The sequence below is a fragment of the Rosa chinensis genome, chromosome 4, assembly GCF_002994745.2.
Source record: "Rosa chinensis cultivar Old Blush chromosome 4, RchiOBHm-V2, whole genome shotgun sequence".
NCBI classification, from domain to species: domain Eukaryota; kingdom Viridiplantae; phylum Streptophyta; class Magnoliopsida; order Rosales; family Rosaceae; genus Rosa; species Rosa chinensis.
The window spans coordinates 11,858,074-11,873,398 of NC_037091.1; the positions used below are offsets into that span (position 1 = coordinate 11,858,074).

The following is a 15,325-nucleotide window of genomic DNA, read 5'->3' on the forward strand; positions in this document are numbered from 1 at the left end:
ATATTCCATATCCATGGCAATCTTGCTAGAATCATCTTGTAGAGAGATGATGGTATACATTTTCTTCCTGTTATTTATCAACATTTTTATCAGTATACGTTTAATTTGTACGTTCTTAGGAATTGTTCCCAAGTTGATCGAAGTTACCAAGAGCACTACCAAACATGTTTATTGAGTTTAGGAATGCTTAGACAAAACTTCATTGGGTTTACTTGAATTATAAATGATCACATCTATATCTGATTGTTCCTCATGAGTGCGTAATACATTGTTAACTCAGCCAAAAATTATAATTAGCTCAGCCATGGCCAGCAGACATAGATAGAGTTGAGAGCTTTTGTTTAGGATCGACTAGGGGGATGGAGTTAACTACTTGATCTTATGGGGGTTATGTATACGTACACGTACACATTATGCATATGTGAACTCTTTTGAGCTTTTCCCAGCCTATTTCTGATAATAATTTGGTTGCTATATATCGATGATGTAGGCAATGGCTCCAAAGCCACAGATCGTACTATAGTGGTTTATAACAATTACAACGTTCAACCTATACCTGAAAAGGTGAGTAAGTATGTTTGATTTCATCTCATTACACACATCCAGTGCATGTCAAAGCATTATAAAGCACAGAAACTTGCTGATCAATGTTTTTACCATATTACATTGCATACTTTTCCGCGGATATAAATAATGTGATTTTTCTTTTGTTTTGTATACTTTCAGAAAAAATGGTACCAATCATTTCGTCTATTGGAGGCCGGTCTTGCTGCCGCAGGTTTGGTTACTAATTGTGCTACATGTAACGCTATTCCATAAGTCTGCGGATGGAAATAGTGTTGAGAATGCATGTGAAGTGTTTCCCACATTGAAAAAATACAACTTTTTTAGACTCATTAAAATTTGGGCATCTTCATTTAAGATGTACGTGATGCAATCTCCTAGCGATTAATTAGCCCTGGCTCTCCGAGCTCGATCGTATATTGTTTCTCAGGTGATGATCTAAGCATTAATATGTTATTGAAGAAATCCAGGGTTTTGCATCACAGATTTGCATGTCTATGTGAGTTAAAGAATAGTACATGGACTCTCATCTGGTTCGCTAGAGCCTTGACACAGATGGGCTTTGACAGGATCGGAGGCGAAATAGTTGGAGTACTTTGTACCAAAATTTATCCCCCTATATTTTGCTTGAATTTGTATTCTGGTTTTTGAAAAGTATCGTTACACGTACTCGTTCCTTCGTCTGGATCTTGTTACTCATGATGATAAATTTTTAGAAGTCAACTAGCCATGCAGAAAAATGTTGCTAAATTCCATTCGCGGCAAATGAAAGCTACACATTACGGTTTCAACTATAGAGCTTGTAATCAAGATAAGGAAGCAAGGGATAAATTGCAACAATTAATACTGTTAGGGCTCTTTTCGTGAGGGGTCTTTTCTTTTTTGTCATTTTAAATGATCGCTTGTAGGATCAACTTTTCAATCATATTGCGGCATCTCGACAGTTCATTTTTTAGGTCCATACGAATAGATCACTTATGCAAATTTTCAACCAAATTAATGATCTTTATGGTAACGAACTAAATTAAATCAATGGAAGAAGTGAATCGGTTGTCTTGAACTATTCACGTTTAGAAACGTAAACCATCATTATGAATTGCTTAATGATCATCAATTTGACTGAAAATTTGCAGAATTCATTTATACATTATGACCTAAAAACTGAGTGGTTGAGATGCCAAAATGTGATTGAAAAGTTATATATATATACAGATCCGATCCAGAGCGGAGCTCTGCTTTGGAATTAATGTGTGAAGTTCGAGTTTTGGGTCACTTTTCGGTCGCATATCCACATCTCGACCGTTCAGTTTTTAGGTACTAGTGTATAGATCATCTCTGCAAATTTTCAACCAAATTGATGATCGTTAAGATATCTAACTCGCTTAAACCAATGGACGGACTGAATCTGTCAACCTGAACCGTACTAGCTTTAAGGCAGTTATCAATGCCTTAACGATAATCATTTTGGCTGAAAATTTGTAGAGACGATCTATACACTAGTACCTAAAAATTGAACGGTCGAGATGTGGATATGCGACCGAAAAGTGACCCAAAACTCGAACTTCACACGTTAATTTTCAAAGCGGAGCTCCGCTCTGGATAGGATCTGTATATATATATATATATATATATATATATATATATATATAATCTAGAAAGAGGCCTTGCTCTGACATTAAAGTGCAAGGTTAGAGTTTAGGGTTACTTTTCGGTCTCGTATCCACATCTCGACTGTTAAGCTTTTAGGTACTAACGTATAGATTATCTCTGTAAAATTTCAACCAAATTGATGATCTTTAAGGTACTAACTCATTTAAACCAATGAACGAAATGAATCTGTCCTACCTGAAAAGTACTAGCTTTAAGGCAGTTATCAATGCTTTAAACTCTTAAAGTGAGGATGTTTTTATTTTTAGGATGTATTTTAATAATCACAACCACTCATTCTTTAGTTGCCTACACACATATGATTGCTACAAAAAATTAGCCAAATCGAAAAACGTTTAACCATTTGATTAGCACAATGTTCCTTTTAATGTTATCTAATGGATTACATTTGTTTACACAATTTTGAATGACCAATTGATTATGGATTTAGTTGATTTTTTGTAGACATCATTCTTGCACAGGAATCTAAATGATCAACAGTTGATATCATTAAATTAGGTCACATACTTGTGTTAAATAACAAAAATCCTTAAATTCTTAAAGTAAGGACGTCCTCTCTAGAACGGGCTTATATATATATATATATATATATATATATATATATTGAAAAATTTCATTTTACCTCCCTGATTTTTATAACTAAAATCACTTGTGCCTTTACACTTTTAATTTCATCACGGGTACCTTTGTACTTACCAATTTTAATCAATCAGGTCCAATCCTTAGCTTTTTTACTAACTATTGTCAGTATTGTGTAATATAATTTCTTAAAATTCTCATCATTTACGCTATAATTTTACATTCCGCGTTAGTGAATCGCCATCCTATAAGAGATCCAAATAGAGCCACATTTTCAATTTACAAATAATTGATGAAAAAAAAATTAACAATTTGACAAGAGTAATTGAATTGCAGAGCACATGGGTACATCCGATGAAATTAAAAGTGTAGGGGCACAACTGAAATAAGGTGTAAAGGTTAAGGAGGTAAAATGAAATTAGCTCTTATATAAATATATAAAACATGCTTAAATTATTTTAAGGTTGGGGGCCATAGGCGCAGACTTATTGGGCCTATGCCTATGGCTGACCCTGGATACACTTAAAGAGTACGAATGTGTCCAAAACACGCTAAAGGTCATTATGCAAAACCAATGGATACCCCAAAGAGTAAAAATTCAACAGTCTATAACACCAACAGCAAAAGAATTACTTGAAGCTAACTTAGACATAATAGAAAATATATCTGAAAGCGCCATAAAGTCAATGGAACCACAAAAGATAAAATCCAGGAATCCCGATAACGAGGTATAGAATACAAAGAAACCATATTTCCACCCATTCACCATTCAATGAGCACATAATTGTACTAGTGAACATATTCCACAAAAGGGCAACTACAAGTCTTGCATTACAAATCCAAATAATACTCAACAAATCCAATGAGTACTGATTACTCAACATACATATCCAGAAGTCCGGAATAGTTCTATGCATACATTGATCCAATCAAATCGGAGAATCATTCTTCCATGCATAAATACGCATGTATACCAAATAAGGTCTAGATACTAATTTTGAAGGTCTGAATTTGTAAATATCCAAAATACTCGTCGACAAAAAGAAAAAGAAAAAAAGGACTCATGGTCACAAGTGAAAACACTTGTCGTGTCTTGTGTTGTATTTTTGGACAAGTGAAGCGTGGACATGATCCGCAGCTGAACACAACCCCACTTCGTGTCCTTGTCCTTTCACTTCTCCCAACTCAAACTCACTCCAGTCCCCAAAGTAACTTTTCTTCTTCTTCTCCTGCCGCTGCCGCTGCTTCCCGCCAGAAAAGAACGGTCAGCCACAGCTTTCGCTATTTCTCAAAAACCCTAGAAAATCAAATCCTCCAAAAACTTGTACACACCGCCCACCACCACCGCCTCTCGCTATGTATTGGCTGGCCACTCGAAACGGCGTCGTCTGCCGTCCTCTGGCTCTTCTTCTCCGCTCCCCTCCTCGTAAATGCAGCTCCGTCAGCCCCTCTCCGATGCTCGTGTACTCTCTCTGTACCATTGCTGTTGTAATCACATAAAGTTCAAATTTTTATTTTGTTAAAGTTCAAATTTTTATTTTGAATTTTATTATGTTGTATATGGCTTATTGGGTTGGCCTCTGGAAAGAAGATTCTCTGGAATCTTGAATAAAGTTTGATACTTTTTGTTTAATGGAATAAGATTGCCAAAAGTTGAGTTTGGTTCATTCTACAAAGATTTTGAAAGATGGGTTCTTGGCACGTTTTGATTTGGATATTATCTTTCAGAAGCGTTGCGTGTGACAAAAATGGTAAAACTTTTTAAGAGCTAGATAATACAGAAACAAAAAAAAGAAAAATATTTGAACCTTCCGTATATGCATTGTGTTTGTCAGAATCGCCAAGTTAATACTAAGAGTTTTTGATGTATTGTTGAACATTTCTCTGTATTTGTATGTTAAGTGAAGGATGTCTTAGCATGTGTTTTTCTGATTACCGTTTGTGTCATTTCATTTTGAAAAGGATTTGGAAACAGAAGAATTGTCTGGGGGATAGTGAATTATGTAAATTTTTAATTTCCATTTCATATTCTGTTCTTTCTTTTTACCAAGCATTTTGTTTTGCAAATGTAAACAGTGGACAGTTTCGGAGGATTCATTGTTTCAAAGACCCAAAGGTTTTAGGAGGAAGCAGAAAAACTACCAAGAAACTTAATGCCTTGAATGATTTCATTGATGAGAGAGCTGTCTCTAACATATTGTGGTGGAAGGAGGTATGCTACTTCATACTTTATTAAGTCACTCGGACAAGTTGTTATTCTTTTGTTACAGGCATAATATTTCTAAGGTCATTTTCTTTTCATCTCCAGAGGATGCAGTTGTGCAGGAAGCCTTCAACTGTCCAGCTGGTGAAAAGGCTTGATTATTCTAATTTGCTAGGCTTGGATGTCAACTTAAAAAATGGGAGGTCAGATCTTCTTGTGCGATTTTATAGCTATTCTTATGAAGTCTTCGCATAATAAAACCAATTAGTAATTTCTTCAAATCACACTGTTACTGTGGGTTGGGTATTAGGTAAAAATACCAGTGATTGTCGTACCTGAAATATTGTCTGGTTAGAGGTTTGAAATGAGAAGACTTTGCATGAATTAGAAACAAAAAAATTGGCCAGTTGTCTTAGAAGATTAAAAAAAAAAAGACGCTTTTGTTTGTTTGTTTGTAAAGTTCACTGAGTAAAACTTCTTTGCTATAGTCTGAAAGAGGGAACACTCAATTCAGAGATCTTGCAGTTCAAGTCAAAATTTCCACGTGAAGTTTTGCTCTGCAGAGTATGGAACTATTCTCTATTAACTCTCTTTTGTTGTTAGAAGCTTTTTCTCCTTCATAATTGTTTACAAGACTTTTGATCTTTATACTTGAGTTTCCAACTAAAAATTTGATATTCTCAAGTATATTGTCATTAACACTCCCCAGTAGTCATCTACACTCCCTCTTATTTTTTTTTCGTTCCTTTATATGTAACTTCATCATTTCAACTACCCATATACTCTTTCTCATTTCAGTTGTCAAAAGAAAAGGGGAGGTGTTATGGGTATCAAAAGGGTAAAGTTATATCAAAATAAAAAAAGAATGGAGTGTAGAGTGACTATTGGGGAGTGTTGATAAGAATACCCTTTCATTAGATGTTTATTTATTTTAAGTTAGTGATGGGTGCAGAGTGTTATTAGTGTTAGAATTAATCTTCTCTGTTTTTTTTCCTCTCCTCCAGGTTGGTGACTTTTATGAAGCCTTAGGAATAGATGCTTGTGTATTGGTTGAATATGCAGGTTTGAATCCTTTTGGGGGTCTGCGTTCAGATAGTATCCCAAGAGCTGGTTGCCCAGTTGTGGTATGAACTTCATAGTTCCTTACATTTTATGTTTCGTTCTGCTCACACATTCTGAATACGTCATTTTCTTTCCTAATTATTACAAAGTGGTCTCTGTGTAAATGGATTTTGTGCTTATCGAAAGCCACTGTCATTTGCATTGGCATTACTTGTTTTGATGAAGTGTTGAATGTACTTATTTTGATGAAGTGTTGAATGTATTTCCCATGGTTGGATCAAGAGAACAATCTGACCCTGTTGGTTTAAATGAAGTCTCTTATGATAGAGAAAGGTGTTTTGAGATCATAACTGGCATGCCAAACAGCAAACATGGGGCCTTGTTAGCAAGCCAATCATGCCATGACATCTGTGTGAATTAAAGTAAAGACTTTTTATGTTCTTCTGTTCCAAATAGAAAATATAAGATGCTTAAAAAGGTCCTTCATATGTGCTTTTATTTTTTCCTAGTTGTGGAATGCAATGTTTGGGAACTTGTTAAATAATTGCAATAGCAATATATTTCCATTTATTTCTTTTGCATATCATTTCTTAGTTCAATTGTTCTGTTTTCTGCTGCTGGTTTGCCACACTAATTCCCTTTTGGCATTGAACACAATATAAGGACAAGTACCTCGCCCATTTTTCTTAAAAATTTCTCTGTATGCTCTATTATTTAGTATGTATAACTATAACCATGCGCTTACTTTATTTGGGACTTGATGCTTCCTTGCATATTATCTGCAGAATCTTCGACAAACTTTGGATGATCTGACACGGAATGGGTTTTCAGTGGTGAGTATTGTTTTTCTGAGATGTACTTTTCATTGTTTGTGGTCGTGGAATTCAAAATTGGAGTCTTAGCATCCATTTAATATATCCCCTTTACTACTGTGGAATATGCAATTCAGCTTTTGCTTCTGGCCTCCAATATTTTGTGTTGCATTTGTGGACTGGAGTCTTAATTCCCTAATAGTACATGTTCACCTGTGCAAAACTGAAGCATGCTGCATTGGGTGTTCATCCCTGCATTTATCATTAGGTTTAGTATTGGCTTTAGTGCTGTAATATGCATTCATCGTCTTATTTAGTCATATTTGTTTCATGCATGCATATGTCAGAGCATTAATTTTATCATCAGGCTGTGTTGAATGTTGACATTTGGTCCATTTGTCCATGTAGTGCATAGTGGAAGAAGTTCAGGGTCCAACACAAGCGCGTTCCCGTAAAGGTCGTTTTATATCTGGGTAATTACTTGTCAATAACTTTTATTCTAATTTAATCTTTGATTTGTTAAATTACTATATTTATATATTATATTTTTATTTTTATTTTGAGAAAAAACAGAACATTTATAAGAAAAGCACAGAGATTATGTTCATTCTTTCTAGACTTTCCTTAAAGTGATTGACAGAATAAGTTTATTGCTGTTCCAAAAAAAGGACATATACATATATTCCAACTCTGAAGCATGTTTTGCTCTCTTCTGATTTGACACTCTCAGTACGGGTGATGTTGAATGTTAAATATTCTTATTAGTCATGTTTCCTTTTAAGACTCATTGACACATGTTGCTTCATGGAAAACTCAAATAGTGGTGTCTGCCTATTTTATGTGTTACAACATTTAGTATTTCATAGAAGTGAAAAGTAGATGTTCTCATGACTGTCCATATTCTTTTATCCGAGGGTATCATGTCATACAGGGTTAGGAAAATGGAGATTGGATGTATCATAATTTCTGTCTCCTGGAAAAAGTTTTTCTTTCGAATTTGATGTTGAAAATACATGACATATGCATGAAAATTGTATCTGATTTGTTTCATATGTGTTTCAGGCATGCACATCCCGGTAGTCCTTACGTTTTTGGTCTTGTTGGGGTCGATCACGATCTTGACTTTCCAGAACCAATGCCTGTAGTTGGTATGAACGTATTTCTTACATGAAAAAGTTATTCCAGTAGATATTACTTATAATTCTCTATTTTTTTCTTTCTAATTTCATATTTATATGTTTTTTTTTATAATATCCTTCTTATATGCTAACATATTAATTTGTAATATGGTGTAACTTTATCGGTGCTGCAAGTTGGTCTCTGTTTAGCATAGTAATCAATGGCTATAACATCATCTAGGATTAACTATGATATGCTCTTAAATACGTGTAAAATATATGTGGCAGGAATATCTCGTTCTGCTAGAGGTTATTGCATCAACTTTGTATTGGAAACCATGAAAACTTATTCATCAGAGGATGGTTTGACTGAAGAAGCCTTGGTTGCTAAGCTCCGTACTTGTCGGTACCATCATTTGTTCCTGCATACATCATTGAGGAACAATTTCTCAGGTTATTTAAACTTCTTAGAGTATGTAGAAATCCGTCGATACTATTATTTATTGCCTGTTGGCCTTTTGGTGTTGAAGTATGGGAAGAGTAGGTGGTGTCTGATTCTGGTTGAGGCTTTCACCTTTCTCTGCTAAGTGAAATGTAAAACTTGGACTTGGTGCCTTTGAGTTATGTTTCTATTATTGTATGCCTTTGAAGGTTTTCTGCCTTCACATGCCTTGCAGATGGTTTCCGAAACCTTAATTACACCCATACAACTTTTGGGGGATTCATTTCTTATTTCTCTTCAATCTGTAAATGGAAATTTTATTTCTAGTCACTCTATATAGTCAGCATATCGTGCTCCTATTATTATTTAGGTAATTTCTCGACTTTTAATTACATCAAGAGACTCCATTACAGGCACTTGTCGTTGGGGTGAATTTGGTGAGGGAGGCCTTCTATGGGGAGAATGTAGCGGTAGGCATTTTGAATGGTTTGAAGGCAATCCTGTGTCTGAGCTTTTGTCTAAGGTTAACGTATCTCATTTTCATTTGGTTTATCCTCCTTTTGTTTCGTTAGCATATAGGTGAGATAATTGCATTCGGCAAAGAGATGTGTTACATACTCATGTTTTTATTTTGACCATTCTCAGGTTAAAGATTTATATGGTCTTGATGATGAAGTTACATTTAGGAATGTCACTGTGTCTTCAGAAAACAGACCCCAGCCTCTATCCCTAGGAACAGCGACTCAAATTGGTTAGTTTGCATCGGACAGTTTAATTTTATTTTGATGATATGAAGATATTTTCAAGTTTTAGTCTGATATTGATCTGTCTTTTCATATTTCCAGGTGCCATACCAACTGAGGGAATACCTTGTTTGTTGAAGGTGTTGCTTCCTTCAAACTGCTCAGGCCTACCTGTACTGTAAGTACAATTTGTCTGCTTTTCTGTTTTCATTTATTTAAAACGGTATATTACACAATATCTATTTTTTGCTGGGTTTTTGTGCATGCATGCTTGTTTTTGTGTGCACGTGTATAATTATCACTACTGTTTTATCATTTTAATTTACTCTCTCTTTGGTCAAACATTTTAATCTTTCAGTTGCTCATTCTGCATCTTCAGTATGGTACAGTACACCTGTTTGGCTGTTTGTGTACATTCTGTTCTTATACTTGTTTGCTTAGATTTTTTGGTTTCTGATTTCCCAGGTATGTTAGAGATCTTCTTCTTAATCCTCCTCCTTATGATATATCTTCCACAATTCAAGGCGAGTTGTGATAAACTTTTTGTGTTGATCTTGTATTAGATTGTCCAGTCCCTATATAATATTTTGTTTGATAATCTTCTGACAATTGTTTTACTTTTTCTTCCCGTTTTACTCGTAATTCAGCAACATGCAGACTTATGAGCAGCATTACTTGCTCGATTCCTGAGTTTACTTGTGTTTCACCTGCAAAGGTTATATTCTAATCTTGATAGCGTGTTGGATTTTAACATAACTTTTACTTGGTATTTGGTTTCTTTCCTTTACCTTGTTTACTTTTTTCATTAAAGATCAATTCTGGTTCAATGGAATAAATCAATCTGGCTTGTTCCAAAGGACTTGTTGGTCATATGTTCAAGTTCTGTTATGACCAAACAGAAGGTCATGGGTAACACCTAAGTTCATATCCATTCACTCATCTTAGTTCACTACAGAAGGTGAATGATGTAAAATTTGAGTTTTTAGTCAGGGGCTCAAAACCACATTCTTTTGCATTCTATCTAGTACACCACATAAATGTGTTAGAGGTAGAAAAAAATTGATGAGGTGACAGTTTGTTTCATCTGCTAGTTTCTAAATGTGTACATAGATGTTTTATGAAATAGGCATACCTGCTTAGCCACAAACGCATATCTATGCATTCATCTAGAGGTCTCTCTTTGTGTGCTTGTCTTTGCAAACTCTAAAAATTCCTTTTGTTGTATATCCCCCAGCTGGTGAAACTTCTGGAACTCAGGGAGGCCAATCATATTGAGTTTTGCAGAATTAAAAATGTTCTCGATGAAATACTGCACATGCATAAACATCCTGAGCTGGGTAAGATTCTGAAGTTGTTGATGGATCCTACATGGGTGGCGACTGGGTTGAAAATTGACTTCGAGACATTAGTAAGTGGAGCCAATTGGTTGAGTTAATTAATGTTTTCTTCTTAGCGTCCCTTGTTGAATGTTGACAACAGGAAAATATAAGTTAATGAATAACATCTTCCAAACCTGATGTGGTAGATTCATTACTCCTGATTCCTGAGAAGTAGAAGCCTTGTTTTCCATGAGACTATCAGTGTTCAAGCTTCAATAATCACTATATATTTACCTATCTATTATGTTGTTACAGTCAGTTTGAAGAATGCTAATGTTTGCTGCACATCAATCAGAATACACAAAAGTCAAATTTTATGTTATTCCATCTTGGTTTCCAAAGATTGTATAGCATGATAATTAAAGAATTCTATTTAGATCCATGAAACATCCCATATCCTACATTAAACTGTCCTCATCTCACTTCGGGGTCTTAAATTTATGGTTATAACTTATTATACAAAAAATTTCATTTTTAATTTCTTTATAGAGCCCTGCAGCTTTTGAAAAATTTGGTATATCCTCTATTTTTGTAATTTCCAAAGCACTTTACACACTATTCTGATGGTTGAAGAATTATAACTTTATTATTATGGTTCTAATTCTTAGGTGTAAATTGAAATCTTTGTTTTATATGGGGCTACTAATTCGTTTCTGGCCAGGTTAATGAATGTGAATGCGCTTCTGATAGAATTGGTGAAATGATCTCCCTAGATGGTGAACATGATCAAAACCTTAGTTCCTTTCCTGTTGTTCCTAGTGATTTTTTTGAGGATATGGAGTGTTCTTGGAAAGGTCGTATAAAGAGAATCCATATAGAGGAGGCCTTTGCAGAAGTGGAAAAGGCTGCTGAGGCGTTATCCTTAGCAGTAAGTCTCCGGAATCAACTTTGCATGACAATTTTTTGTTCTCTCTCCCTCTCTCTCTCTCACACACTCTCTCTCTCTGTGCATGAAACTTTGTCCGGTTATGCCCAACTTAATATGGTCCCTGATGACATCTTCACAAAATTTATTGTAATCTATTGTTGCTTATTAGTGACTTTGTGGTGCCTATTATTGACCTGACACTAAAAATGTATATTTTCTGGTATGAGCTTTGGGAGCATTTGAATTCACAAATGTATAAGCGTTCCAAGAAAATATGCTTTTAGAGAAAATTATTTCTCTTATTATCACTAGTCATTAAGTCATGATTTGATGTGCAAGTAGATAAATATAATGGCCTTAGCATGTTTTGGTAAACCATTAAGCACAAGTAAATGGAAATAAGTACGTCTACGATATATTTGTAGGATGTTTTGCAAGCCATCTTATTAGAATCATTCTGATGTTTTGCAAGCCATCTTATTAGAATCATTCTGATATTAAATCTATCTGATATATGATTTGGTCATCTGTAATCCAAAAAAAAAAGGAAGTAAAAAGTATATCTTTGCTTTTGTGCTCCTAGTTCTTTTAGGTGTTCAGATACATGTGTTCACTTGGTCCCGGTGACCATGAATTTTGTGGTCACCCACCCTTGGATTTAATATCAAGGGTTCAAATTGAATCATTTAAAGTTTTTGTATTTAATTCAGGCCCATTCTTGGTCACCTGATCACTAGGTGAACACCGCTCTACATATTTTCATGTTCACACTTCATAAACAAATACATTTTGCAGGTCACTGAAGATTTCATGCCCATCGTATCTAGAATAAAGGCTACCACAGCTCCACTTGGAGGCCCGAAGGGAGAAATATTATATGCGCGGGAGCATGAAGCTGTTTGGTTTAAAGGAAAACGATTTGCTCCGGCTGTTTGGGCTGGCACCCCTGGGGAAGAACAAATTAAACAGCTTAAACCTGCTTTAGATTCAAAAGGTAGAAAGGTCGGAGAAGAGTGGTTTACGACAATGAAAGTGGAGGATGCTTTAACAAGGTGTGCAACTTTCCTGATGTGAGATTGGTGCTTCTTCTATTTGGGACACCGACTCTCTAGTTCTTTCTAATAGTTTTATATTATGAATTTTGGGCTCAAGTAAGAGTTGCTCTTTTCTCTTACAGGTACCATGAAGCAGGTGCGAAAGCAAAAACAAGGGTTTTGGAGTTGTTGAGAGAACTTTCTTCTGACTTACAAGCAAAGATCAATGTCCTTGTCTTTGCCTCAATGCTTCTAGTTATTGCAAAGGCATTATTTGCTCATGTGAGGTTGGTTCTCAATGGTTGTAGTGAGCTTCTAATAATACTCCTATGATCTGAAGCAAGTATATATATGATATTTTAAATCTGTGGTATGCTTCAGTTCCGTGGTATGTCTTTTACGTAGTTTCAGATATTACATTTAGTCCCTTGTGGCAATGAGGTTAGTTTCTTAGTTCTGCTAAAGTTCAGGCGGTTGATATACTGGGCTTTTGTTCAATGAATTAGACAATTGCAGGTTCTTGATATTGTTAGTTGATTTAACGAAAGAAACACAAAATGTTAGCTGTTAGCCAAGTGAAGGTTTGATAAATTCCTAAGCTTGTTAGCTGTTAGCAACTTGTTAGATGCCCACCTTGTTTGCATCCTTTTTGTTTTAAATGAAACTGTTGTACCGCAAGTAAACTGTTGTTCAAATCGAGACCACTTGCTGACTGGTATGCATATTCTCTAATTTTGGGTAATTAATATGTGACAGTGAAGGGAGAAGAAGGAAATGGGTTTTTCCTGCCCTTGGAGAGTCCAGTTGGTCTAAGGTAGTATTGAAATCATCATGATGCCTTCGCCACGTTTTTTATTTTCTTTTGGTGGACTTGCAGCTCCACATATATTAATATTTGTATCATTTCATGTCTTTTATATTTGGAAGTCTTATATAAAAGCATTGGACGCAGAATGTGAAACCATTGACGGGAGAAAATAGAATGGAGATAGTTGGTCTATCACCATACTGGTTGGACGTAGCAGAAGGCAGTGCTGTAAATAACACTGTGGATATGCAATCGTTGTTCCTTTTAACTGGACCCAATGGTGGTGGTAAATCAAGTCTGCTACGATCAATTTGTGCCGCTGCATTACTTGGAGTTTGTGGGTTTATGGTGCCTGCAGAGTCTGCCTCGATTCCTCATTTTGACTCTATTATGCTTCACATGAAATCTTATGACAGCCCCGCTGATGGGAAAAGTTCCTTTCAGGTACGGTATTATGATATGCTATATTTTAGTTGCCTATCGTCAGGAAGCAATGTGGTACCTTTGTGCTAGGTCCAGTTGCTTCTAATTCTCTAGGTTCTCATGCTGGCAACAAGGGCGATAATAGTTATAGCACTGCACACTGCTCATCTAACCCAGTTTCAATTTTTCAGGTGGAAATGGCAGAAATTCGGTCTATTGTTTCTGGAGCCACTAAAAGAAGCCTTGTTCTTGTAGATGAAATTTGTCGAGGAACAGAAACAGCTAAGGGAACATGTATTGCTGGTAGTATTGTTGAAACTCTTGATGCAATAGGATGTCTTGGTATCATATCTACTCACTTGCATGGGATATTTAGCTTGCCTCTTAATACAAAGAATACGGTGCATAAAGCAATGGGAACTGTATATGTTGACAGACAACCAAAACCAACCTGGAAATTGATGGACGGCATATGTAGAGAAAGCCTTGCATTTGAAACGGCTAAGAAGGAAGGAATTCCTGAAACAATAATTGAAAGAGCTGAAGGCCTGTACCATTCAGTTTATGCAAAGGAGGTGATTCGAGGAAAGATTGACCCAAAACTAGAAGAGTTCTGTTCCACAGGTTTTAATAATTTTGATAGGTCTCATCCTCAATCAAGTAGTGCTAGAGTTGAAGCTGTCGATGGGACAGGATCAGTGAACAATATGGAAGTCTTACAGAAGGAGGTTGAGAGTGCAATCACCTTGATTTGCCAAAAGAAGCTGATTGAGCTCGACAATAAGAAAACATCAGAACTTACTGATATACAGTGTGTTCCAATTCATGTCAGGGAACAGCCACCTCCATCAACCGTAGGTGCTTCATGTGTATATGTGATTTTCAGACCCGATAGGAAACTGTATGTTGGACAGGTACATTTTGTCGACTTAAATTCTGTTCAGTTAGTAAGTTTAGTACTAAGGTTGCTCTGTTACTAGATGTTGGTAATGGTTTATTTCAGTCATTGGCTAACTGGTCTAATTTCCTGTATATTATTTAAGTTTGCTTTTGGCAAGTATGCCTGTCTAATGCATCTAACTTGTTGTCATAGACGGATGATTTGGAGGGTCGGGTGCGCACACATCGTTCAAAGGAAGGAATGCAAAAGGCAAATTTTCTTTATTTCACTGTCCCGGGGAAGAGCTTGGCTTGCCAATTAGAGACTCTTCTCATCAACCAGCTCCCTAATCAAGGCTTCCATCTCAGTAATGTGGCTGATGGTAAACATAGGAATTTTGGCACCTCCAACATTTCCTTGGAAGGTGTGACGGTTTGTCCATAAACCTTCTCCTGTTTCTTTTTGTACATTGAACTTTTGGTAGGTTAAAGGAGAGTGGTTAGCATTTCTGCAATCTGTATATGTATGCACTTGTAGTAGTGGCTGCAACAATTTTGTTTTTGCTCTGTTGCTCCACTCATCTAGTTTATCACCCCAGCAGATGGGGTGAAATCTTCTTGCAACTGATAATGTACTATTTATTCAATTTTTTAGTCTTTACCCGATCATCAATACTCATTTGGTGTTGCTATTACAGTTTTTCTGGCACTCGATTGCATAAGCTAGCAGATTGTAGAGGCTA

The 15,325-nt window shown here is 35.9% G+C and overlaps 1 protein-coding gene across 2 annotated transcripts; it reads left to right on the forward strand.

The window, feature by feature from the left end:
- Positions 1-3,929: 3,929 nt before the first annotated feature.
- Positions 3,930-15,279, forward strand: LOC112200765 (DNA mismatch repair protein MSH1, mitochondrial). 2 transcript variants are annotated; one of them, XM_024341780.2, is made up of 22 exons: positions 3,930-4,274; positions 4,888-5,023; positions 5,120-5,217; positions 5,503-5,578; positions 6,019-6,138; positions 6,862-6,909; positions 7,297-7,361; positions 7,951-8,036; positions 8,295-8,459; positions 8,862-8,971; positions 9,094-9,199; positions 9,294-9,369; positions 9,657-9,715; positions 9,839-9,906; positions 10,426-10,599; positions 11,232-11,438; positions 12,234-12,490; positions 12,616-12,759; positions 13,229-13,286; positions 13,425-13,724; positions 13,895-14,617; positions 14,797-15,279. In XM_024341780.2, exons 1-22 carry the CDS (start codon positions 4,168-4,170, stop codon positions 15,025-15,027), a joined length of 3,414 nt encoding a protein of 1,137 aa, XP_024197548.1. In that variant the 5' UTR covers positions 3,930-4,167; the 3' UTR covers positions 15,028-15,279. The 2 variants fall into 2 exon arrangements, with proteins under 2 accessions (XP_024197548.1, XP_040374528.1); XM_040518594.1 differs by lacking the exons at positions 3,930-4,274; positions 4,888-5,023; positions 5,120-5,217; ... (1 more) ...; positions 6,019-6,138; positions 6,862-6,909 and having other exon boundaries at positions 7,324-7,345.
- Positions 15,280-15,325: the final 46 nt, after the last annotated feature.

What these genes read in the sequence shown, in the direction of transcription:
- LOC112200765 (XM_024341780.2), top strand. Translation starts at nt 4,168, where the DNA reads ATGTATTGGCTGGCCACTCGAAACGGCGTCGTCTGCCGTCCTCTGGCT. An exon ending in AGGAACAGCGACTCAAATTG is followed by an intron (nt 9,200 to 9,293) that starts GTTAGTTTGCAT and finishes TCATATTTCCAG; the next exon opens with GTGCCATACCAACTGAGGGA. An exon ending in GAGAGTCCAGTTGGTCTAAG is followed by an intron (nt 13,287 to 13,424) that starts GTAGTATTGAAA and finishes CATTGGACGCAG; the next exon opens with AATGTGAAACCATTGACGGG.